The 25853-nt window shown below is 43.5% G+C and overlaps 1 protein-coding gene across 18 annotated transcripts in view; it reads left to right on the forward strand.

Annotated features, from left to right (window-relative positions):
* ank2b (ankyrin-2) overlaps positions 1–25853 on the forward strand; it is a 252259-nt gene continuing 226406 nt past the window's right edge. For all 18 annotated transcript variants that reach the window (XM_090183989.1, XM_090184002.1, XM_090184004.1 and 15 more), the window contains exon 1: positions 1–869. In XM_090183989.1, coding sequence (XP_090040115.1) covers positions 774–869 — 96 coding nt within the window. In that variant the 5' untranslated portion in view covers positions 1–773. The remainder of the gene's footprint in view (positions 870–25853) is intronic.

Here is a 25853-nt window from a genome sequence, read left to right on the forward strand (position 1 = left end):
ACACAAATTATTGACCCAGCTGATGTTCAGCCAAAATGAAGTCAACTCTCTCCTTGAATTTATTCATTTGGATAAAAGGCTTCAGCGCAAGTGAATACAAAATGTTTGTCACATTGACTGTGCAGTCAGCTATGTGCGCATAGTTTGACATTGACGGAAAGGGCATAACACGTGCATACATTTATGTTAGGATTGATTGGTGTATTCCCTCGCCATACAAAGCGAGCTGAATGGGATTTTGAAATATGTCACAGGCACAGCTTGCTATTAAACTATTCTAACTCACTCCCAGCTGTGATCAGATTCTCTGTGATCAGTTTTGCGTGCGCGAGCATTGTAGCCTCTTCTCCAGTCACAGCAGAGCAGCGTTGACAGAACGAGAAGTGGAGAGGGAGAAGGGGTGAGTGACAGAAACAAGAAACAGACCATCTCTGACAAAATAGTGGCAGTGGCTGGCGAGGGAGAGCTTGTGCTGCTGCATCGCGCGCCCAGAAGTACACACACACACACACACACACACACACACACACACACTTCGGAAAACGTCATTTGAATAGACTCGACTGGGCACCGACTCTACTTCACGCTGCAAACGAGCAACCGCACAGGACGTATGGGAGACAGCACCTAGATTGTAAGGCCGGACAGATACTCAAGGTTTCGGCCTGGGACGTTGACAGGGCAGCCACGGTCTCCACGGCTGCACCAGGACTGAATGGTAAAGAGACCCGAGAAACGTGACAGCAAGAACGGCTTGTGAATGAGACTGGAACATGGCTTCTTCTCCTGACCCAGTCACTCCAGCATCGATTGAAGGAGGGACACCGTCGCCCACTGCGAATGAAGAGCCCACCACCAACACCCGTCAGGTGGGTTGTATACGCGGATTTAGCCCTAAATTGTTGCAAGAAACAATGTTATTGAAATGTATCCTCGTGGTTGACGTGGAATAGCTCGCGTGAGGATGGTAGGGTGAAGGCGTTCCCCTGGTTACCAAATCCTCAAGGTGCTCGGCTCGAGCGCAGTCGAAAACAAAGTTGTCTTACAGTTTATTTGTTGCAATATTAGTGTTTAGTGTCAGTGGTTGTTAGCAGTGGCGGTTCTAGACCATTTCAACTGGGGGTGGCCAAGCTGGGGCAAGTTGTACTGTTAGAGGGGCCAGTTACATTAGACGTTAATGTTGTCACTATGTCATCAGTTTTTTAACTGATGTAAAAAAAAAGATAGCAAAAATTAGTTATGTAAAAATTATTTCATACTCCACATTTAGGGGGGCCACAAGGGGGTCCAAAATTGTTGGCACAGGGGCACTGCCCCCCCCCCCCCCCCATCAGAACCGCTAATGGTTGTTAGGTGCTACACTGTACAATGTACTCCCTCCTCGACTAAGGAATGTGTTACTTGTGATTTGTAGGATTCTGCACGTTGCAAGTAGGCAAGCCTATGCCTTTCGTTGAAGATTCAACACATCCAAAACAGACAGCCAAACTATCCAAAATGCACGTTTTCCATGGACAGTGTGCATGGTTGTTTAGGCAGGTGACATTTGGACAGTGGATTTGTTTAGGCTTAGGTTTAGAGTCTGCTAAACAGGTCTATCATGGTATCAATGTCACTGGTTCTAAAGAGGGTTTGCTGGCAATTTGCCCGTGACGTCGTGTAGCCCGTTATTTTGCCGAGTGACAGAGACGCAAGAATGTCAAGCCTATAGCCCAGGGACCATCAACAAGATTCAGCCGACAAGCCGCTGAATCGAGTGACCATCTTAAGCGGATGGTCAGGGGCCCGGGAACATATTTACAAATGATTTATAAACAGCATATTGACCGCAGGAAGCCCCGACACAATGTAATATTTGACTAAAACATTTTCATTTCAAACCTTCCTTACATAGGCTATAGATCACATAGACCTATATCTTTCTATTATGCGTGGGGATTCTTTGGAACAGATTTCCTACAATTAAATAGACTTTGAGCTGATTTGCACCACAGGCTATATCTATATCATGCAAATCAAATCAGTATTTACTCTCATTTGCTTCGGCTCTTTAGGCGTAGCCTACAAATGACAACCTTTTTTATTTTGAATTGTGGTCACCTGATTTGCATCTAGGTAGGCCGACACATTGTACAGCTGAAATAGGCTGCCCTGCAGCACTACACTTTGACCACAGACTGTCAAACAAAGCAGAAGTCACTAGAAAGGGTGGTGACCTTTGAACTTATCACAAATAGCTCACCCCAAAGTGTCAGTGATCGCCACTAGTTATGCGCTTTTGAATGATTACACCACCATTCTACAGGACTAGGCCTGTGTATTGTCATGACATGCTAAATTGGAGAGGTTGTGTGAAAAGCAGTCATTGCATGAAACATTGATGTCATGTGTCCTGGGAGCCAGAGTTTTGTGCTGAGGGCTGAGACGGAGGGCTTTGCGGAAGTGCATCTGGTTTTAGTTGCCTTTCGACATTGTCTGTTATTGTGAACAACCTTTTAAAAGTAGTAGTATAGTGAAATGACATGCAATGACAACAATGCGAACAAGAGGCGTGGCTATTTATTGACATTACTATTATGTCACATGCTCAGTTCAGTGGGCCTGAACTAGACCTTCTGTGTTAATTGCTGCCTATGGGAGTGTGGTTGTCAAAGATAGTTTGACAATGGGATTTTGTGTACAAACATGACACAAAATCACTGAGCCTGTAAATATGACAGATAATGGAATATTAATCGTCGCTCTGTTCTATCATTAGGTCTCTGTGAGGCTGCCTGCTGTATAGTACAGTGTGATGCTGGTACACACACAGAGAGAGAGAGAGAGAGGAGAGGAGAGAGAGAGAGAGAGAGAGAGAGAGAGAGAGAGAGAGAGAGAGAGAGAGAGAGAGAGAGAGAGAGAGAGAGAGAGAGAGAGAGAGAGAGAGAGAGAGAGAGAGAGAGAGAGAGAGAGAGAGAGAGAGAGAGAGAGAGAGAGAGAGAGAGAACTGGCACAGTGTCACCCAGGGGGCAGGCACAGTTGTCCAGCACCATGGCAGCAGATTGTTTGGCAGAGCAGTCTGTCGAGAATATGGCAGTGGGATTACGCACTAGCACACAGGCAAGCACACATGCACCATGCACGTACTGGTGCATGCGTGCACACGCACTCACACCCTCAGACACACACATTTAGAAATACTATAAGACTGTTCTTATTCATTTATTGTAATGGGTGTACCTATACCCAGGGCCCTATGGTAGGTCGTTTAACACCATGAGTAGGATTGTCTGACGGGATGGGATGGGCGGAAGAGGGAGGTAAAAGACGTTTGTCACCAGATCTGTTCATGTGGAGGACATCTGCCACTCTTTCCGGCTCGGTTAAGGCCAGATTGTGACAAAATCAGGACATGGCCACAGTGACATGTGTGTGAGTGTTCTTGTGTGTGCATGCACATGTGTGCGACGTATGTGTGCGGCGTGTGTGTGTGTGTGGGGGAAGAGAGAAAGAGCCAGAAAGATAAAACAAGGGGACAGAGAGGAGGCAAGGGCAAGGGGGCGACAGCGTGATAGATATCTTATGATGAGTGTGGTAATATCATTGTGTTGGTGATGCTGGATCAATTATTTTCGAAAAGAAGGCGGTTGTTTTGCCGTGGTCGCCATAGCAGCCAATCTGATTCCATTTCCTCAGTGGCTAATTGATGAGGAGAATGGGAAGGAGCTAGAGAAAGGCATACATGATTGATAAGGAGGGATGGAGAGAAATGAGAAAGGGAATGGAAGGGGGGAGAAGTGATGGATGAGAATGGATAGGGGGAGGGAGGGAAAGATAGAGAGAGCGAGGTTAAGGATACAGCCTTGTCTGTATCTCACCTCAAGACGACTTTTGAAACGATGTCATTGAAATCTCAGAGTCGATTCATGCTTTTAGCGGAACGCAGATTCCACCACCAGTCACCACCCCACACAGCCACCAGGGACACAAGAGAACAGTCACAGCATGGTCTCTATGTCCCGTCTCACCCAGCCACAGTCTTTAAACATGACCGCTACATAGACTGCCATGTGGAATAAATAAATACTACTTCAGATTATATTTCTTCCCATGCATTATTTAACATAATAAATACATAACAGGTTGGCAATCAGTTATGGAACATCAGCTGTATTTGCAATATCTCCAGTTGCCCAAAACTCAGAGAACATGTGGTGGTCTGGTCAACTGGAGTCAGGTGCAGGAGAGGTGCAGGAGAACAGGTGCAGGAGAACAATACAATACAACGGGTTCAAAACTATACCCGAAAATAACAGCACAATAAACGTAACGAACAATTACACACACAGACATGGAGGGGAACAGAAGATAATATACACGCAGAGTGATGAGGGGATGTAAACTAGGTGTGCGGGAAAACAAGACCAAACAAATGGAAAATGAAAGGTGGAGCGGCGATGGCTAGAAGGCCGGTGACGTCGACCGCTGAGCGCTGTCCGAACAAGGAGAGGAGCCGACTTCGGCGGGAGTCGTGACAACATGGAATAGCATTGGTGTATGCTATAACGTAACAGTCATTAAGATCAAAGACATGTTTTTCGATCAGAGTTAGGGTCGATTCCATTTCAATTCCTGTCAGTCTAATTGGACAAGGTCTTTTCATAATGCAAGTAGAAACCAAACCTTTTCCAGATGGAGTTGAGCCCAATAATGATCGGAATAACTATTTTGTCAGAGAGTTTTTGAGTGCAGACAGACAGGTGTGGTATAGACAGAACAGTGCTGCTGTGTGTCAGGTTAAATTAGTGAATACACTCTCTGTCTTCCACTCTGTCTCTCTCTCTCTCTCTCTCTCTCGCTCTCTCTCTCTCTCTCTCTGTCTTGGTCTCTCTCTCTTTCTCCCTGTCTCTCTCCTTGTCTCTCTCTCTGTCTCTCTCTCTCTTGCTCTCTCTCTGTTTCTGTCTGTATCTCTCTGTCTCGCTCTCTGTCTCTCTCTCTCTCTCTCTCTCTCTCTCTCTCATTACCTCTCTTTTTGCCCTGTAGATGTTTTGCAAAGTCATGCTTCCCTCTGCAGTTACCACTATGTGTACACGTGTGTGTTTGTGTGGGTGTGTGTGCTCAGTGGACTCCACATATGTGTGCACACATACCCATGCTACGAGTGTGGGTTTATGTGTCAATGTTTGTGTGTATATTTTATCAGTGTGTGAGGCCATACTTTCTGACTGGGCCATTTTTCAGTCACGTCATTATCTGTGTTTTTGGTCTCCAGCTCGCCTAATGCTGCGTATCCAAGGAGACGTGAGGGAGAGTGCGTCGTATGCTACGGTTGCGTGTTTGGACCATATTTCTGGAGCTTTAGTGAGTTCAGACTCAGGTTAAAGTGCTTTGCTCAAGGGTTAATTCTCTCTACTGCGGCCGGAGCCCTGTGTGCTCCCTCCTGTGTCTCTCCAATCTGTGGATATGACAAAGCATTTCATTCTGAGTTTAGCAGTTGCCAAGACGATGTACAGTGCACGGCACGGTAATAAGGTGCAAATTACAATGCATGCATTTTTTTCCTTTGGTCTTAGTTATCTTTACTGTTTCATCCTCATCAGAATCCTGGCTATATATCATCAGATGTGCAGCAAAATTGCTTTGATTGTCCCTTGTCCTATGACATTATGTTAATAAGCCTCGACTAGCCTGAAAGTTACTAAAAATGGTGCAGACATTAGCATAGGGTGTGACAGGTTTGTTGAAGATGACACATACTCACTCGTCATATCATGTGTGGTATATACCACTGCTGAGTGTTAAGAGTACCCAGCTTTACTCTTGTCTCATGGGGCAGTCTCTATGGGTGTGCCATAGGGTTCAATCCTCGGGCCGACTCTTTTCTCTATATACATCAGTGATGTCGCTCTTGCTGCTGGTGATTCTCTGATCCACCTCTACCTAGACGACACCATTCTGTATACTTCTGGTCCTTCTTTAGACACTGTGTTAACTAACCTCCAGACGAGCTTCAGTGCCATACAACTCTCCTTCCGTGGCCTCCAACTGCTCTTAACTGCAAGCAAAACTAAATGCATGCTCTTCAACCGATCGCTGCCCACACCTACCCACCGGTCCAGCATCACTACTCTGGACGGTTCTGACTTAGAATATGTGGACAACTACAAATACCTAGGTGTCTGGTTAGACTGTAAACTCTCCTTCCAGACTCACATCAAACATCTCCAATCCAAAGTTAAATCTAGAATTGGCTTCCTATTTCGCAGCAAAGCGTCCTTCACTCATGCTGCCAAACATACCCTCGTGAAACTGACTATACTACCGATCCTTGACTTCGGCGATGTCATTTACAAAATAGCCTCCAACACTCTACTCAGCAAATTCGATGCAGTCTATCACAGTGCCATCCGTTTTGTCACCAAAGCCCCATATACTACCCACCACTGCGACCTGTATGCTCTCGTTGGCTGACCCTCGCTTTATATCCGTCGCCAAACCCACTGGCTCCAGGTCATCAATAAGTTGTTGCTAGGTAAAGCCCCGCTTTATCTCAGCTCACTGGTCACCATAGCAGCACCCACCCATAGCAGCACTCGCTCCAGCGGGTATATTTCACTGGTCACCCCCAAAACCAATTCCTCCTTCGGCCGCCTTTCCTTCCAGTTCTCTGCTGCCAATGACTGGAATGAACTGCAAAAATCACTGAAGCTGGAGACTCATATCTCACTCACTAGTTTTAAGCACCAGCTGTCAGAGCAGCTCACAGATCACTGCACCTGTACATTGCCAATCTGCAAATAGCCCATCCAACTACCTCCTCAACATATTATTTATTTGATTTATTTTTCTCCTTTGCACCCCAGTATCGATACTTGCACACTCATCTTCTGCACATCTATCACCCCAGTGTTTAATTTGCCATACTGTAATAATTGTGCCACTATGGCCTATTTATAGCCTCAACACCCCTTATCCTAACTCACTTGCACACACTGTATATGACTTTACTTTATGACTTTATTGACTGTACGTTTGTTTATTCCATGTGTAACTCTGTGTCGTTGTTTGTGTCGCACTGCTTTTCTTTATCTTGGCCAGGTCACAGTTGTAAATGAGTTCTTGTTCTCAACTAGCCTACCTGGTTAAATAAAGGTGAATAAAAAATGAAAAAATGTTTAAAGTGGTGGTGCTGTTACTCCTCAAGCCTTGGTTATGAACACACAGTGAGAGCTGCCCGTTCATATCGTATTAGGGAGCACGCACTCTATTTTCAATACCACTGAGTATGCCACTGATGGCAAAGAGCTGGTAGGTGGGTATCGGTTTCATTCATTCATTGGTTCATTCATCCGTCCCTCCATTCATTCCTCTATTTCTCTCCCTCTCTCGCTCTCTCCTTATTAAATAAAGGTTCAATAAAAAACACAAAAATACCTCCTATTCTAGGAGATGACCAGTTGTCTGTGAGGTGTGAAATAGGCATGATGACTCTGAAACTGATCTGATGAAAAGATCAAAGAGCGAGCGGGAGAGAGACCGCAACAGAGGGTCAGTTAGGACAACGTCAGACCAATGTTATTTCTAGGTGGGGCTCCGAAGGCCCCCAAAGCAACATCCAGGACCCCTGGCACCAATATTGAAATTGAAACCAATTGAAGCCTAAATCATTTAGGTAGGAGAAACACTGGACCAAAGTAAAACATCTGAGCAATGAATGAAAATAATCAAATAATATTGTCCTATAAAACAGTATTCTGGGGTAAACCCCAGGTTAGACAATGGGATGAAGGGATGTGAGATGAAGAGGATGACGATGATTATGATGAATACCGTTATGGGTGAAGGTGAGGTCTAATGTGGGCTTCCTCTATGAGGCACATTCACTTCACATTCACTTCCATTCACTTCACATTCACTATATTACTGTCTGCTGCTTGCTCCTACCCTGTTCTCCCACTCATGTATTCACTCAGAGACCTGTGGGTTACCACTAATAGCATATTTGTGTTGGTGTGCGATCAAAGTGGCTATTTAACCCACCCCCCAAGGCACAATGTTCCGAACATCTCTCACATTCGTAGAATGCCTTTGCTCTGCCCCCTCTTGAGAGCTGACGGCTGCAGTGTGTGTGTGCGTGCGTGTGTGTACGTGGAGAACGGTGCGGTATGTTAAGGGGAGTTCAATGTTACGGAATGCACTAACAACGATCAATAGCATCGTGTGGGAACCGGAGGCCCTTGTTGCTATGTGTGTGCGTGTCTGCCTGTGTGTGTCTTTGTGGATCGGTGCCTGAATGGCTGCCTGTGTGCATGTGGCCCCTGTGAAGCCCCCTATGGGACAAAGACAGTGCTTGTGTTTATGGCTGAGAGGCGTGCCCCCCAGGGGTTTGTCTCTTTCCCAATAAAATACAATCAGGCATTTGATCGGACAGCTCTTTTTTTCTTAAGTCTCTCCAGGTTTTTTTTTGTCTGACCTCGAAAACATTCTCCTGGGGTTTTCTGGACGTCTGACAGCTTGGGTTTAACCACCAGTGACTGGCGTTTCTAGACTCATGGAGAGGAAAAGGCTGGTGTGGAGAAAGAGGGCTTTTACCGTCCAGCTCGGTCTCTCTGGTCAGCCAGTCTCTTAGTCCCTCTTACCCTCCTCAAAGGTCTAACCTCAGACTCTTACGTACTTCAAATGTAATTTAAAAAGTGTAAGTTGTGGAGTTAATTCTTTTCTGGTGATTTTAGTTGGATTTAGCTTAGAAGAACAGGCATCAAGTGCTCTTTGCGTTGGCTATCTTCATGAATGGAATCCAAGCAGTTTTCATCGAAAGTCCTATTCGTAAAGTGTGTGTGGCTTAGCACCAGCAGAGGCTTCCAAGGAGTTTTGCAAAAGTAGAGCCCAACATTCCACATTAAGCCTTCAAGTCTGTAAGTTAAATAAGTAAATCTTAGCGATTATTGCCTCTAACACTATAATAAGTATTACAGTAAAGTAGCTCAAAGGCTGCCTGCTCTGCTTTGGTTACCCTGAACAACAAGGTGCTAAAAACAGCCCCAGGTCAGTGCAGCAGATAAATTAGTCCTCAAATGCCACGTGCTGGAAGATCTTGCTAACAGGTCCAGGACGATATCAGTATCGCAATATTTTTTTCCATAGCAAAAATAACTTAAACACGAAACAGACCAAACTCGTTGGTCCTTAAAACACCTGCTGTTTGTAAAATATTGTGTGCTGTAGGTTGGAAAATAAATAAATGTGACTCTGGATGACAACATAATAGTGTTCGTTTCCAACATTAAGGCTGTCAAACCCTCTTCGTGTTTTGTTGCCTTGCCACGATACTAACGAGTATCGCGATACTGGTATCGTCCCAGCCCCACTTGCTAGGGTCCTTGTCATTACAATATAATAAGTGGGCTGGAGTGACTTTGTGAGGTGTGTGTGTGGGGAAACAGAAGTGCGCGTGTTTACCGTGTCAGTGCTAAGACTCCCTTGGCGTCACTCAAAGGTCACACTATCTCACGCTGGTAGCTCTGCCAGTCCTGGCAGACCTTGATAACCCATACCAGACATCAGAGGAATTTGGCTGCTTTTAAACATATTTTCAACAGCTACTGTAAATTAGGCCTCTGTTATCAAGTGGACTGCAGGAATCTGGGCCATCAGTGGGAAGGGGTCATCCATCCCTATTTTCTTTTCCATGCCCTTTAGGAGGCCTGGGGTGAACAGACAGCAGACAGTCAAGGTTTAAGGTATTGGGTACTGTAGACTTCTGGTAATGTATCAGGTAGGGTGTGTCCTCCTAGCAAAACTGTCAGTTCCATGTTCACTGATATGCTGTACTGTTTCTTTGGATCTACGGCAGCACTTTTAACTATATAGGGCAGTTCTTAGATAAAATTAGTCGAAATATGTGTTGGTCTAGCTTCCAATGCTAATGAGCTAATAGGAACCCATTGACAGCAACATGGTGTCTTTCAGAGGTTTTTGCAAGTGAGGAAAGCAACTTCAAAACCATCCTGCAGTGCCCTACAGAAATAGTTGATTGATCGCCTCGAAATTCCACATGCTGTAAGAGCTGGCAAAGGTCCTTATCATAACAGACTCCAGCAAGTGGACGTGATTATGACTTTGTGAAGTGTGTGTGGGAAACAGAAGGGCACTGTGTGTGTGTTTGTGTGTGTGTGTGCCTGTGTGCCTGTGTATCGGTATGCCTGTGTGTGTGTTTCCTGTATCAGTGCTAAGACTACATTGGCATCACTCAAAAGTCACACACACACACACTCTCTCATGCTCTTAGCTCTGCCAGTCCAGGCGCTCACAGTCCTTGATTGAACTGTTTGGTTGCCCCTGTTGGTGACAAGGTTCTTTCAAAAATGCTCTCTTTTTTCGCTTTGCAGAAAGCCTTTGTTGAATTGCAAGGGGTACTTAATGCCGGTAAAAACTAAGAATATGTTACTGTCCAAACAGCTTAAAAATGGATTTGATGATTTATGCATATGTACATTGTATGGTGCCCACTGCCCATATTGATCGTGTCCCTGCTTATAAATACTGTATATGGATTGGCGAAAGTCTATCTGTCAAAAAGCATATTGATGAGTTAGTTAAGAAGCTAAGAATTAAAATGGGCTTCCTGTATAGAAATAGGCCGTGACTTTTGTTAAATAGTAGAAATCATTCAGTCGACATTCATTGCACCATTTTTGTATTATAAAGCCCTTTTGCACAAACTTCCACCGTATCTTCCTTGTTAACCTAACCCTATATGAGTTACTAGACCCGGTCTCAGAGATGGCTAACTCTGGAGGTCCTTCCGCTTTCCACTGAGTTAGGTAGAGCTGCGTTTTTTTTTTTTTTTGCACCTTACTTGTGGAATGATCACCAGAATTCTCTTAAAGTTGAATGGTGCTGTTACGGCAGTTCAGACAGCTGGTTGATGACCTTTTTCCTGTGGAATGTGTTGGTTTTCCAGGATATTGTTTTGTAAGTTACTTTTCTGAAATTGCATGTGTTTTTAATGCCTTGAAAACGGTACATATTGTGAATTTGTATGATTGTGTGAAGGCTCCCTTGTAAAAGAGGCCTGTGTCTCAATGGAATTTCCCTCTTTATATAAAGGTTTTTAAAAAAAACAACTATTAAAACACATACAGTACAGACAGACACCAGAAGAATTTGGTTACTTTTAAACATATTCAGTTTTCTTTGGACTGGCCAATAAACCATACAACTAGATTTCAGTGAACAGTTTTTGGAATGTCACCAACAGTTTATTTCCTTTTCATCGCAAAGCTCAAGTACAGGCTGTGCTTTTCCATTGCATCATTATCCATTATCTCCTGCTGCAGTACAGCTAATCTGTCCGAACCTATTCTGCTGACCGTCCCAATCACAGGAGCAGGTGCACAGCATGCCTTTTTGCCTTTGAATAGCAACAAGGCCACACACACACACACACACACACACACACACACACAGGCACACACACGCACGCACACACCCCTCCCTGTATTAAGGCGTTATTTTACGACCCTCCCCCTGGATATCAGCGAGTGGTAATGGACGTGTGGCGGACCTTGAAGCGAAGGTTATGGGCCTTGAAGTGAAGGTTGTGAGTGGGAACGACCAATGTGTTTGAGCATCTATTATAAGAGGTTCTCTGTCTGCTCTCTGGAGCGTCACGGGGTCCAGGGATCGATGCACACCTGATGAGATGCGTGTAGTATCTCAGCTGGGTAACCACTACGCAGTGCACACCTCCGACAAGCACTCCCATTCCGTTACTTCTTTGATGGAGTGGTAGTAGGATCCCATACCTGGAGCTTGGCCAAGGCGACTGGGAGTTCTTCCACTGCTCTGTCGTTTGATACATATTTTAGTCTGAGACTGCCATTATTGAAGTCGTTTGTGGGGACGATGGGCACGAGGAGCGTTGTACAAAACAAAGTCATCAGCTATTGGATTGTTTCTAACCAATCAGAGTATCAAAGCCAATGAATTTTCAATCCGCCGCTTTACCCACGTGTGTTCAGGCTCTGGCCCAACTCGAGTTGGGCGGTATCCAGATTTTCATACCGTCATACCGTTTTTGTACCATCCTGGGGAATACGGTATTACCGAATGTATATTGCACACAAGGGGCACAATATATAAATATTTTTTATGCACAAAACAATTTTGCCAACAGGAGGGGATTGACTGTTTCTGCTGCAACCAAGAAGCTTGATCTTGAAATCTAACCACCCAGCTTGCAAGTTAGCAAACCAAATGCATAGCTGGAGCCCCGAGCTGGATATCATGTATCATGTTAGATTTCTTATATTGGAGTTATACTTAAAGATGCACTGTGCAGAAATCGCTCCGCCATTTCCTAGTACCAATCTGATTCCACACTCCAAGACTGCTTCCATCACGTGGACTGGGATATGTTTCGTATTGCGTCAGACAACAACATTGACGAATACGCTGATTCGGTGTGCGAGTTCATTAGAACGTGCGTTGAAGATGTCGTTCCCATAGCAACGATTAAAACATTCCCAAACCAGAAACCGTGGATTGATGGCAGCATTCGCGTGAAACTGAAAGCGCGAACCACTGCTTTTAATCAGGGCAAGATGACCGGAAACATGACCGAATACAAACAGTGTAGCTATTCCCTCCGCAAGGCAATCAAACAAGCTAAGCGTCAGTATAGAGACAAAGTAGAATCTCAATTCAACGGCTCAGACACAAGAGGCATGTGGCAGGGTCTACAGTCAATCACGGATTACAAAAAGAAAATCCCCAGCATCCCCAGCCGCGCCCTCAGAGCATGCGCAGACCAGCTAGCTGGTGTGTTTACGGACATATTCAATCAATCCCTATCCCAGTCTGCTGTTCCCACATGCTTCTAGAGGGCCACCATTGTTCCTGTTCCCAAGAAAGCTAAGGTAACTGAGCTAAATGACTACCGCCCCGTAGCACTCACTTCCGTCATCATGAAGTGCTTTGAGAGACTAGTCAAGGACCATATCACCTCCACCCTACCTGACACCCTAGACCCACTTCAATTTGCTTACCGCCCAAATAGGTCCACAGACGATGCTATCTCAACCACACTGCACACTGCCCTAACCCATCTGGACAAGAGGAATACCTATGTGAGAATGCTGTTCATCGACTACAGCTCGGCATTTAACACCATAGTACCCTCCAAGCTCGTCATCAAGCTTGAGACCCTGGGTCTCGACCCCGCCCTGTGCAACTGGGTACTGGACTTCCTGACGGGCCGCCCCCAGGTGGTGAGGGTAGGCAACAACATCTCCACCCCGCTGATCCTCAACACTGGGGCCCCACAAGGGTGCGTTCTGAGCCCTCTCCTGTACTCCCTGTTCACCCACGACTGCGTGGCCACGCACGCCTCCAACTCAATCATCAAGTTTGCGTACGACACAACAGTGGTAGGCTTGATTACCAACAACGACGAGACGGCCTACAGGGAGGAGGTGAGGGCCCTCAGAGTGTGGTATCAGGAAAATAACCTCAACAAAACTAAGGAGATGATTGTGGACTTCAGGAAACAGCAGAGGGAATTGGAATTGTTAGTTAGATTACTTGTTGGTTATTACTGCATTGTCGGAACTAGAAGCACAAGCATTTCGCTACACTCACATTAACATCTGCTAACCATGTGTGTGACAAATAAAATTTGATTTGATTTAGTTGCGAAAACTATAATAGTTTGCTTCATTTCAGTTTGTGACAAAACAAGCATGTATAGTGTAGAGAATAATTGTACCATCTGTGACATATCTTTTCAATAACCAAAAATATTGTATTTTCAGCTGTTTGAAGCTGGTGTACAAAATCGAAAGTAAAAGATGCAAAAACTAAACTTAAGACCAGGAAGCATAGAAATAGTGCACATAGAACAGTTCTACAGCTTCTTATACTTGCTTTCAATGAGAGTGACAGATCTATAACTTACATTTCCATGTGAATTTGGTCAGGCCGCACACAAATTGTCATATTGCAGCTTTAATTTATAGTAGCATGCATGCATCGCGTGGCGGGGTGCCCCCAATACCGTCGGTATTTCGAAATACCACGGTATATGATGTAAACCACGAAGGGCCGAGTGTCCGCGGGTTTTCGTTCCACTCTTGTACTTGATTGATGAATTAAGGTCACTAATTAGTAAGGACCTCTCCTCACCTGGTTGTCTAGGTCTTAATTTAATTGAAAAACCAATAACCATCAGACACTTGGCCCTCCATGGAGTGAGTTTGACACCCCTGGTACAAATGGTATATCGCCCAAACCTAGCCCCAACCTAATTGTTTCTGGGCCAATCAGACGGCCCCGAATGTCTTTGCATTGGGGAGGTACTCAGATCCAGACTCACTGCGGATAAGAAACTAACATCCGTGGGTGTGGCATAGCATTTTGCTGGAGCAAGGAGTCTGGGTAGCCAGGCAAACTGGGAGTATGTTCTGGGATGTGTGTGCAGTAAAGGATTACTTGGCAGAAAACTTGGACATTTCTGTGCACTGAATGCATAAAATTACGACTCTGAGGATTTGAAAGTAATTTTTTTTCTCTCCTCCATTGTATCAGTTTAAGTGGAATGGATGGAATGCAATGATTAATGTCCAGTTGCTCCAGTTAAAAACAAATTATTTCAGAACTTGGTGGATATAGTGTGTGTGTGTGTGTGTGTGTGTGTGTGTGTGTGTGTGTGTGTGTGTGTGTGTGTGTGTGTGTGTGTGTGTGTGCGCGCAAAGCGTCCATGCGTGTACGAGCATGCATGTGTGTAGAGTTGTGGACTAAAACTCAAGTCCACTGTTTCCCAATGCTGGCACAGGACACTGTCTTTTGTGTGTGCTACTTCATTAATCTGTTTTAGTGTGGTCTGTGTGACGCACAACACTGTTTTACATCTCAATAGCTGCTTTTCAGCCTTTGGTATCTGAATCTAAAGTCCTTTGAGGGAAACAGGTTTTGAGGCTTTTCAGATGAAAGTTAGTGCCGTTTCCTTGCCTCGGAATACTTACAATAAGTAGGCCTGCATGTCAGCATACTGTTGTCTTAGTGGAAATTCGATGCCAAGGGCTGTAGTAGTGTACCCAGCAAACTGGGAACATTCCCAGGGCATTAGCTAGCGTTCCCATTAAGTTCTAGTTTCACTCATAGAAATAAAGGTGCTATCTAGAACCTACAAGAGTTCTTCGACTGTCCCGATAGGAGAACCATTTGAATAACTATTTTTTTCCCCAGGTAGAATCATTTTGGGTTCCATGTAAAACCCTTTCCACAGAGGGTTCTACATGGAACCCAACAGTGTTCTATCTGGAACCAAAAAGGTTTCAGCTGAAGAACCCTTTGGGATCTGTTTTTTCTAAGAGTGTAGGGTGTCATCCACATTAGGATGATAACATCGCAAAAACATTCAAATCATGTTTTTGATAAGACAATGTTGTATATATGTTTCAAATTAGATATCCTTGTAATGTTCTCCTAACATTCACTAAAATGATGTGCAAAACATCTATAACAACCACCACAGAACATTCAGTTATTTTTTAGCTTTACAGGTACTGTAATAACAAAATGTGTTCTAGGAACATTCTTGCAATAGATTAATTCTTCAAACAAACATTTTGGAACAACCTCATGAATGTGTGTGCGCTATCTGCTGGGTGGTCTTCCTAGTACCAGGCATGTTGTGCTCAGATAGAGCTCTACCCGTGTACAGTCGTGGCCAAAGGTTTTGAGAATGACACAAATTTTTATTTTCACAGTCTGCTGCCTCAGTTTGTATGATGGCAATTTGCATATACTCCAGAATGTTATGAAGAGTGATCAGATGAATTGCAATTAATTGCAAAGTCCCTCTTTGCCATGCAAATGAACTGAATCCCCCAAAAACATTTCCACTGCATTTCAGTCCTGCCACAAAATGACCAGTTGACATCAGGTCAGTGATTCTCTCGTTAACACAGGTGTGAGTGTCTTCTGGTCTGATGAAACAAAAATAGAACTGTTTGGCCATGATGACCATCGTTATGTTTGGAGGAAAAAGTGGGAGGCTTGCAAGCCGAAGAACACCATCCCAACTGTGAAGCACGGGGGTGGCAGCATCATGTTGTGGGGGTGCTGTGGGTTTATTGAAGCAACATCTCAAGACATCAGTCAGGAAGTTAAAGCTCGTTCAAAAATGGGTCTTCCAAATGGACAATGACCCCAAGCATACTTCCAAAGTTGTGGCAAAATGGCTTAAGGACAACAAAGTCAAGGTATTGGAGTGGCCATCACAAGGCCCTGACCTCAATCCCGTAGAAAATGTGTGGGCAGATCTGAAAAAGTGTGTGTGAGCAAGGAGGCCTACAAACCTGACTCAGTTGCACCTGATGGAATGGGCCAAAATTCACCCAACTTATTGTGGGAAGCTTGTGGAAGGCTCCCCGAAACGTTTGACCCAAGTTAAACAATGTAAAGGCAATGCTACCAAATACTAATTGAGTGTATGTAAACTTATTTCCCACTGGGAATGTGATGAAAGAAATAAAAGCTGTAATAAATTATTCTCTCTACTATTATTCTGACATTTGACATTCTTAAAATAAAGTGGTGATCCTAACTGACCTAAAAACAAGGGAATTTTTACTAGGATTAAAGGTGTATGTAACCTTCCGACTTCAACTGTAGCTACGTAGTTTAAATATCAACAGTACTGCTACTGCAGCATCATGTGTGATTAACACTTGATAACACTTGATTTAGCCTACATCATCATCAATATTCAGTCTGAATGGCTGATACCGCAGCAGAGAGAGGCAGAAAGACATAGAGAGGTAAATCACAATTAGTAAAAGAAATCGAGTGCATTGCCATGCCTAGTACTCATGTTGCTCTTACGGTTGGTTATATATGCTTTTGTAATGATGTGCAAAAAATACTCTGTAATGTCAAAGTGGGATTTTTTAAATAAAATGTGTAAAAAAGAAAAGAAAAAGAGAGACAACTTATCTTGATTATTCAACCCATGTTAGTCAATACATGTTAGAATCACCCTAGGCAGCGATTACAGCTGTGAATCTTTATGGGTAAGTCTCTAAGGGCTTTGAACCTCTGGATTGTACATTATTTGCACATTATTATTTAAAAAATGATTCAAGCTCTGTCAAGTTGGTTGTTGATCATTGCTAGACAGCCATTTTCAAGTCTTAATGTAGATTTTCAAGCCAATTTATGTCAAATCTGTAACTAGGCCACTCAAGAACATTCAATGTTGTCTTGGTAAGCAACTCCAGTGTATATTTGTCCTTGGGGTTCATGTTATTGTCCTGCTAGAAGGTGAATTTGTCTCCCAGTGTCCGTTAGAAAGCAGACTGAGCCAGTTTTCCCTGTGCTTAGCTCTATTTGATTTATTTTTATCATAAAAAACTCCCTAGTCCTTGTTGATGGCAAGCATACCCATAACATGATGCAACCACCACCATGCTTGAAAGTATGGAGAGTGGTACTCAGTGATGTGTTGTGTTGGATTTGCCACAAACATAACACTTTGTATTCAGGACCTAAAATTAATTTCTATGCCTTATTTTTCTTCTTCTCAGTTTTACTTTAGTGCCTTATTGCAAACAAGATGCGTGTTTTGGAATATTCTTATTCTGTACAGGCTTCCTTCTTTTCACTCTGTCAATTGGGATAGTATTGTGGAGTAACTTAAATGTTGTTTGTTGATCCATCCTCAGTTTTCTCCTATCACAGCCATTCAAAAACTGTAACTGTTTTAACAGGTCCCCTTCTTTGTGAGGCATTGGAAAACCTCCCTGGTCTTTGTGGTTGAATCTGTATTTGAAATTCACTGCTCGACCGAGGGACCTTACAGATAATTGTATGTTAAACACCATTATCGCACGCAGAGTGAGTCCATGCAACTTATTATGCGACTTGAATGGAAGCACATTTCTACTCCTGAACTTATTTAAGCTTGCCATAACAAAGGGGTTGAATACTTATTCACTAAAGACATTTCAGCTCTTCATTATTAATGAATTTGTAAAAAGATTGAAATTATGAGGTGTATATATATATATATATATATATATATATATATATATATATATGTTTTTAATCCATTTGAAATTCAGGCTGTAACACAACAAAATGTTGTAAAAAATCAAGGGGTGTAAATACACTATAAATAGAAAGGTATGTGGACACTCCTTCAAATGAGTGGATTCGGCTATTTCAGCCACATCTGTTGCTGACGAGTATAAAATTGAGCACACAGCCATGCAATCTCCGTTGACAAACATTGTCAGTAGAATGGCCTCACTGAAGAGCTCGGTGACTTTCAACGTGGCAATTAATCTTGGTTTGGCGGATGCCAGGAGAACACTACCTGCCCCAATGCATAGTGCCAACTGTACAGTTTGGTGGAAGAGGAATAATGGTCTGGGGCTGTTTTTCATGGTTCGGACTAAACCCCTTAGTTCCATTGAAGGGAAATCTTAACACTACAGCATACAATAACATTCTAGACAATTCTGTGCTTCCAACTTTGTGGCAACAGTTTGGGTAAGGCCCTTTCCTGTTTCAGCATGACAATACCCCTGTGCACAAAACAAGGTCCATACAGAAAGGGTTTGTAGAGATCGGTGTGGAAGAACTTGACTGGACTGCAGAGAGCCCTGAACTTAACCCCATCTAACACCTTTGAGATGAATTGGAACGCCGACTGCGAGCCAGTCCTAATTGCCCAACATCAGTGCCCAACCTCACTAATGCGCTTGTGGCTGAATGGAAGCAAGTCCCCCGCAGCAATGTTCCAACATCAAGTGGAAAGCCTTCCAATAAGAGTGGAGGCTGTTAATAGAAGCAAAGGGGGGACCATCTCCAGATTAATGCCCATGATTTTGGAATGAGATGTTTGACTATCAGATGTCCACATTGTTTTGGTCATGTGGTGTACTTTCTGAACTGCTTTCTGCAGTACAACACGGTACAGGTTAAAGACTAGTTCTTCCCCGAAACGTCCGGTCCTGAATAATTCGTTTGAGCGACTTACGACGACAGTTAAGTGTGTTTTTGGGTATTTCATGGCTGTTGGGTGTGCCCATACACTCATATTACAGCTGTTGTTTTAATCACATCCTCATGTATTTAATTGACGTGATATGACAGGTCACATGAGAACAGCAGAGAGGTGAACCATAGCACGAGTCAACCTCAGGCATGGCTAGTAGTACACTGTAAATGTAAACGCTTTACAGCTCATTAAATGTGTTTAAAAGGCTTTAAGTCATCCCGTGGTGTAATTGCTCCTGCAGTAGTATTTATTTAACCTTTATTTAACTAGGCAAGTCAGTTAAAAACAAATTCTTATTTACAATGACGGCCTAGGAACAGTGGGTTAACTGCCTTGTTCAGGGGCAGAATGACTGATTTTTACCTTGTCAGCCTGGGGATTTGATCCACCAACCTTTCGGTTATTGGCCCAACACTCTAACCGCTAGGCTACCTGCCACTCCAAGTAGCATGGGCTGTGTGTGTGTTCTCTGTCTGGTCCAGGGATATTTACGGGGTGTACAGATTGTGTCTCTGGTCTGGCTGTGGTATGTAATTTGTGCGTGCTTGTTTGGTATGTGTCCTCATTTTGTGCCTTGTTTGGTAATATGCCTAATGTGTGTGTGTGTGTGTGTGTGTGTGTGTGTGTGTGTGTGGGCTCAGTGTCTCTGTCCGTGCTGGCTAACTCAGCGGTATTACAGGAGTTGGCCCTGATCCCCTCATCTCCCTCACTGAGCACAGAGGGGTGTGTTTGTGTACCTCATTGTCTCTGGTCTCTCTATTGCTATTGAGAGGATTGTTGTCCACACACACACACACTAACACACACACACTAACACACACTAACACTAACACACACTAACACTAGCTGGGCACAGGTGTTTTTGTGAGAAAGCCAACTCTCCCTGTTTGAAATACAAGAGCTCTTTGTAGTTTGGTTTGTTTCGACCTTGACCTCTGGGCCCAGATTAACAAAACCTTCTTAAGAAGAAATGTCTTCTTAATTGCCATGTTTTCCTTAACTATAGATCTTTTCTTAAGAAGCTTCTTAAGTTTTTGCTTAAGAAGTGTTTTTGTGAATCTGGGGCCTGGTCTGGAGAAGTCATCATGCAGTGATTGCAGTCGTCCTACTCTGATTGAGAGTGACCGATGTCTATATCCTATCATTTCTAATATGGATTCTTGCCCAGGTGGCCAGGTTCTTTGAAGAAATGACAAATCTCCTGCTCTCTCTTTTTCTTCAGAGTGTTTTTGGATTTGTTCAAAAAGGACGGGCCCTGTCTCAATTTGTTTGAACATGATGACATCTGAGTGAAACTCATTTTTGAGAAAAGCTATTTTGTATCGCGGTCTTTGCTTCTCAGAAATTCAGAAATGAGAACCATGTGTCTATCGCTTTGTCCTGACTCTTTGTTATCACTGTCAAGTGAAGTTGTTTGGATGGGCAGCTCAGGCAGCTCAGCACTGATTGTAGAAATATGAAGAAGAAAACATTTTCACTGTATTAAAAATATGCAGCCTGTTCAAACTGGCTTGCCATCTCACAGACCCAAGACAACAACGAATGTTATGGGTCACAGACACAGAGACAGATCTCTTCGTTTCTTTTTCTATATTTGTTCGTATCAATGTGACCAAAATGTTACACAGCCTTTGTATATCCAGTATATACTGTGTATTTGCTAGATTTGTGTTGTTGTACTCATTGTAATGCAAAGGCTATGCAAAGCGTTGATATGGCAGAGAGTGTGTTAATATTGATGTGCAAGTCTGAGCTGAGCCAGGATTTAAGGATACAGCCACTTCTGGAGCTGGTATCCGACTTTAGGTTTTTACCTCCTTAGCATGACATAACAGATCTTAGATGGATGTAATTTGATCAGTAGAGGTCCAGTTGCCTGTTTGGAAGACTTACATTAACCTAGTAGGCTAGAAAGGGGGAGAGGAGGCTTAGGCCTCTTGCATTAAATCAGATGCAGGGCTGAACCTGATTTAGAGGATCACTGAATTTAAGCTTTCCAAACGAAAAAGGGCAGAAATTAGCCCAACTGCTAACTGCTGACGTTTACATCCAGGGTGCCCTCTGAGCCATGGATGCAAGGTCATGCACGGACGGATGGACGCAAGCCCGCACGCTCGCACACACACACACACACACATGGGGTTATGTCACTAAAAGACAGGCTCTGTGAATTGCATCCATTTTCTCCCTACTGTATATAACTACAGTACTCCTCTCTCATCAATAAATGACTATGTGCCTCTTTTTAGAGGGAAAAGAGAGTATAGCCATCACAAAATATCTTTCTGGTTGTGTAATATATTGTTACGAAAGCAAGCATGATGAGGTGCCAACTACCTCCGAGAAGGTAGTTGCCATTCTTTATGCAATTTATGTTCTTTTTTTATTTCACCAAATATATTAACAACTAATATAATGTTTCTTATAATCCATAGAAGACAGAAACCATTACACACAGACCCACTTAGCACATATACTGTATACAGTATACACTACCGTTCACTACCGACTCCGGGATGCTGGCTTTCTAGGCAGAGTTCCTCTGTCCAGTGTCTTTGTTATTTTGCCCATCTTAATATTTTTCTTTGTATTGTCCAGTCTGAGAAATGGCCAATAGAGTCGCCTCTTCACTGTTGACATTGAGACTGGTATTTTGCAGGTACTATTTAGTGTAGCTGCCAGTTGAGGACTTCTGAGGTGTCTGTTTCTCAAACTAGACACTCTAATGTACTTGTCCTCTTGCTTAGTTGTGCACCGGGGCCTCCCACTCCTCTTTCTATTCTGGTTAGGGCCAGTTCGCGCTGTACTGTGAAGGGACTATTACACAGCGTTGTACTAGATCTTCAGTTTCTTGGCAATTTCTCGCATGGAATAGCCTTCATTTCTCCAAACAAGAATCGACTGACGAGTTTCAGAAGAAAGGACTTTGTTTCTGGCCATTTGGCGCCTGTAATCGAACCCAAAAATGCTGATGCTCCAGATGCTCAACTAGTCTAAAGAAGGCCAGTTTTATTGCTTCTTTAATCAGACCAATAGTTTTCAGCTGTGCTAACATAATTGCAAAAGGGTTTTCTAATGATCAATTAGCCTTTTCAAAATGATAAACTTGGATAAGCTAACACAACGTGCCATTGGAACACAGGAGTGATGGTTGCTGATAATGGGCCTCTGAACACCTATGTAGACATTCCATTAAAAATCTGCCGTTTCCAGCTACAATAGTAATTTACAACATTAACAATGTCCACACTGTATTTCTGATCAATTTGATGTTATTTTAATGGACCCCCCCCCCAAAAAAGCTTTTCTTTCAAAAACAAGGGACACTTCTAAGTGACCCCAAACATTTGAACGGTGGTGTATATTTTTTGAATCAAGACCGTTTTTGAATTGACAGTAATCATTTTCTCATTTGGGATGAAATGCATTTACAGATGAATGCTGTTGGATGCTGTTAAGGTTCCAAAGCTATCTCTGATTATGTATCACGCTAATATCTACCACACTTCCTCTGCTCCACAGGAGGAAGTTTAGATTGTTCAATTCAATTCATGAATAACGGAACACAGCTTTCCTTTTATGATAACAAGTACTCAAGGGTGGAACCACTTAGTTTCAGAAGTCTATCAAATCGGTTTTGTTCTTGCGGTTGGATAAATGATTAATTGAAAATATAAATACATTGTGTTTTTATTGTTCTGTCTGTGATGAGGCCGTGTGTGTGTGTGTGTGTGTGTGTGTGTGCGCCCACTCACGTGCTTCCTCATCAGTAGTTTGACCTTGACTATGTTATGTAACAGTACTGTATAGAACAGGAGCAGACACAATGCATAATGGAAGGAGGAGGAGAGGAAGCCCTCATTTTAATTGCAGATTTGTGAGAGCTGTGCCTGGTAGGAGTCTGTGTCTATGTCCGTGTCTGTGTCGGCTCATCTCTGAGTGGGACCATTCCTGAGAAAGAGGGAGGGAGAGAAGGATGGATAGATAGAGGGAAGGAGGGATGGGGGGAGAGGGAGTGATGTAGGGAGGGAGGGAGGAAGAGAAAGCTTCATCATTTCATTGTCATATCCTTGATGTTGGGCCAGAGGAGGCTGAAATGCATTGTCATCCTGTTCTTCTATGGAACACTGAACACAGTTTGAGCTGTATGTTTGAACCTTGGACAGGTGGCTGATACCTTGTGGGACTTCTGCGGTAAATGAGCTCAAGCTCATATGGTGTGGTGCAGTGCATGACAGATGATGATTCAATGCATGAATGAATGAGTGAATGAATGAATGAATACATTCATGATAGGCCAACTGAGGTTTGTGGGACTCTGTGTCTCAAGTTGTTAGCCAGGTGGTTTATACTCTCTAGGGAGGACTCAAACATGATCTGCTGTCCGGCAAGGTGGGCTTGCAGCAGTTCTGGTTAAAGTGTGTCAGCTGAGTTTAGCCCAGATACTTATAGACCTGGAGCTGTAGGGTGCGTGGGGAGCCTTCAGCGTGGGATATCAAACACTATTTGCTCCGTGATCTATTTAACACTAAAAAGTGTTCACCAGCACTGAAAAATCCCTTTGGGTCTCCACTCAACCCTGGCACCCTGATTAAATGGGCCTCTTAGTATGGGAGACAGGAGAGAAGGCTACTGTGGAGTCCTTCGCGCCTGGAAGGGCATATGCCATTCAAAGGGAGAGCCTTGATCTTGAACTAAGAGTCATTAGTGCAGTGTATGGCTGTCAAGAGATTTACCTGCAGCTATTGATTACTGTACTTTCAATACGTCCATTGAACTGCGGAAACCTCTAAAATCTTAATTTGTATACTGGCAAATGTTAGATGTTAAGAATATCTAACTATAAATCAGGCCATGTTGTGACCAATATTCCCTCTAAGCTCAGCTCCCTCAGGACTTCCGGGCAGAAGAAATATCAGCCCGCGCAGAGAAGCACAAGATTGGACTTCACTCAACTTTCTAGAGTTTTCCCCGTTAGTTAACGTTTCCCTTCACTGTGGCAATTGCGATCGGATCAACGCAATATTAGCCACTTTCAACGCAACATACCGAAACAAAACAAACTATGTAAGACTTAGTATGCAAAACTAACTGTTCAATACATCTTGTTGGAGGCAGTGCACATTGGAGTAGGATTCTATTGCATTTACAGGCAGACTCAGGCCTGTACTCTACACAGACCGGTGCGCCATAACCAATCAGAGCTGCAGCAGGGATACAGTATATGCAAATAAACCAGTGCATTCAGAAAGTATTGTGAACCCTTGACTTTTTCCACATTTTGTTACGTTACAGCCTTATTCTAAAATGTATTAAATCATTTCCCCCCCCCCTCATCTACACATAGTACCCCAGAATGACAAAGCAAAAACAGGTTTTTAAAAATGTATGCATTTATAAAAAATGAAAAACAGAAATACCTTGTAGGCATTCAGACCCTTTGCTATGAGACTCAAAATTGAGCTCAGGTGTATCCTGTTTCCATTGATTATCCTTGAGATGTTTCTACAACTTGATTGGAGTCCACCTGTGGTAAATTCAATTGATTGGACATGATTTGAAACGGCACACACCTGTCTATATGAGGTCCCACAGTTGACAGTACATGCCACAGCAAAAACCAAACCATGAGGTCAAAGGAATTGTCCGAAGAGCTCCGAGACAGGATTGTGTTGACACACAGATCTGGGGAAGGGAACCAAAACATTTCTGCAGCATTGAAGGTCCCCAAGAAAACAGTGGTTTCCATCATTCTTAAATGGAAGAAGTTTGGAACAACCATGGACTCTTCCTAGAGCTGGCCGCCCGGCCAAACTGAGCAATCGAGGGAGAAGGGCCTTGGTCAACAAAGAACTCGATGGTCACTCTGACAGAGCTCCAGAGTTCCTCTGTGGAGATGGGAGAACCTTCCAGAAGGACAACCATCTCTGCAGCAATCCAGCAATCAGGCCTTTATGGTAGAGTGGCCAGACAGAAGCTGCTCCTCAGTAAAAGGCGCATGACAGCCCGCTTGAGTTTGCCAGAATTCTCCTAAAGGACTCTCAGACCATGAGAAAAAAAGATCCTCTGGTCTGATGAAACCAAGAATGAACTCTCTTGCCTGAATGCCCTGCGTCACGTCTGGAGGAAAATTGGCACCATCCCTACGGTGAAGCATGGTGGTGGCAGCATCATGCTGCGGGGATGTTTTTCAGCAGCAGGGACTGGGAGACTAGTCAGAATTGAGGGAAAGCTGAATGGAGTAAAGTACAGAGAGATCCTTGATGAAAACCTGCTCCAGAGCGCTCAGGACCTCAGACTGGGGCGAAGGTTCACCTTCCAACAGGACACCGACCCTAAGCACACAACCAAAACAATGCAGGAGTGGCTTCGGGACAAGTCTCAGATTGTCCTTGAGTAGCGTCATACCCAAGAAGACTCAAGGCTGTAATCGCTGCCAAAAATGCTTCAATGTACTGAGTAAAGGGTCTGAATAATAATGAAAATGTGATATTTCTGTTTTGCATTTTTAATAAATTTGCTAAAATAAAATAAAAAGATTTTGCTTTGTCATTATGGGGTATAGTATGTAGATTGATGAGGGGGGGGGGGACGATTTAATACATTTTCGAATAAGGCTGTAACGTAACAAAATCTGGAAAAAGTCAAGGGGTCTGAATATTTTCCAAATGCACCGTATATGGATTTGTGCCATTCCCTTTGAACTGAACTGTTTTACACCATGAGTGGTTGCAATTATTATGTGCTTGTTTTAAGATGAAAGCGAGAGCTGCACGTAGCCACGTGTGCATATTTGTTCATATTCTTT

Source organism: Oncorhynchus mykiss, chromosome 9 (assembly GCF_057628025.1).
Source record: "Oncorhynchus mykiss isolate SJ-2025 chromosome 9, ASM5762802v1, whole genome shotgun sequence".
Taxonomy (NCBI): Eukaryota; Metazoa; Chordata; class Actinopteri; order Salmoniformes; family Salmonidae; genus Oncorhynchus; species Oncorhynchus mykiss.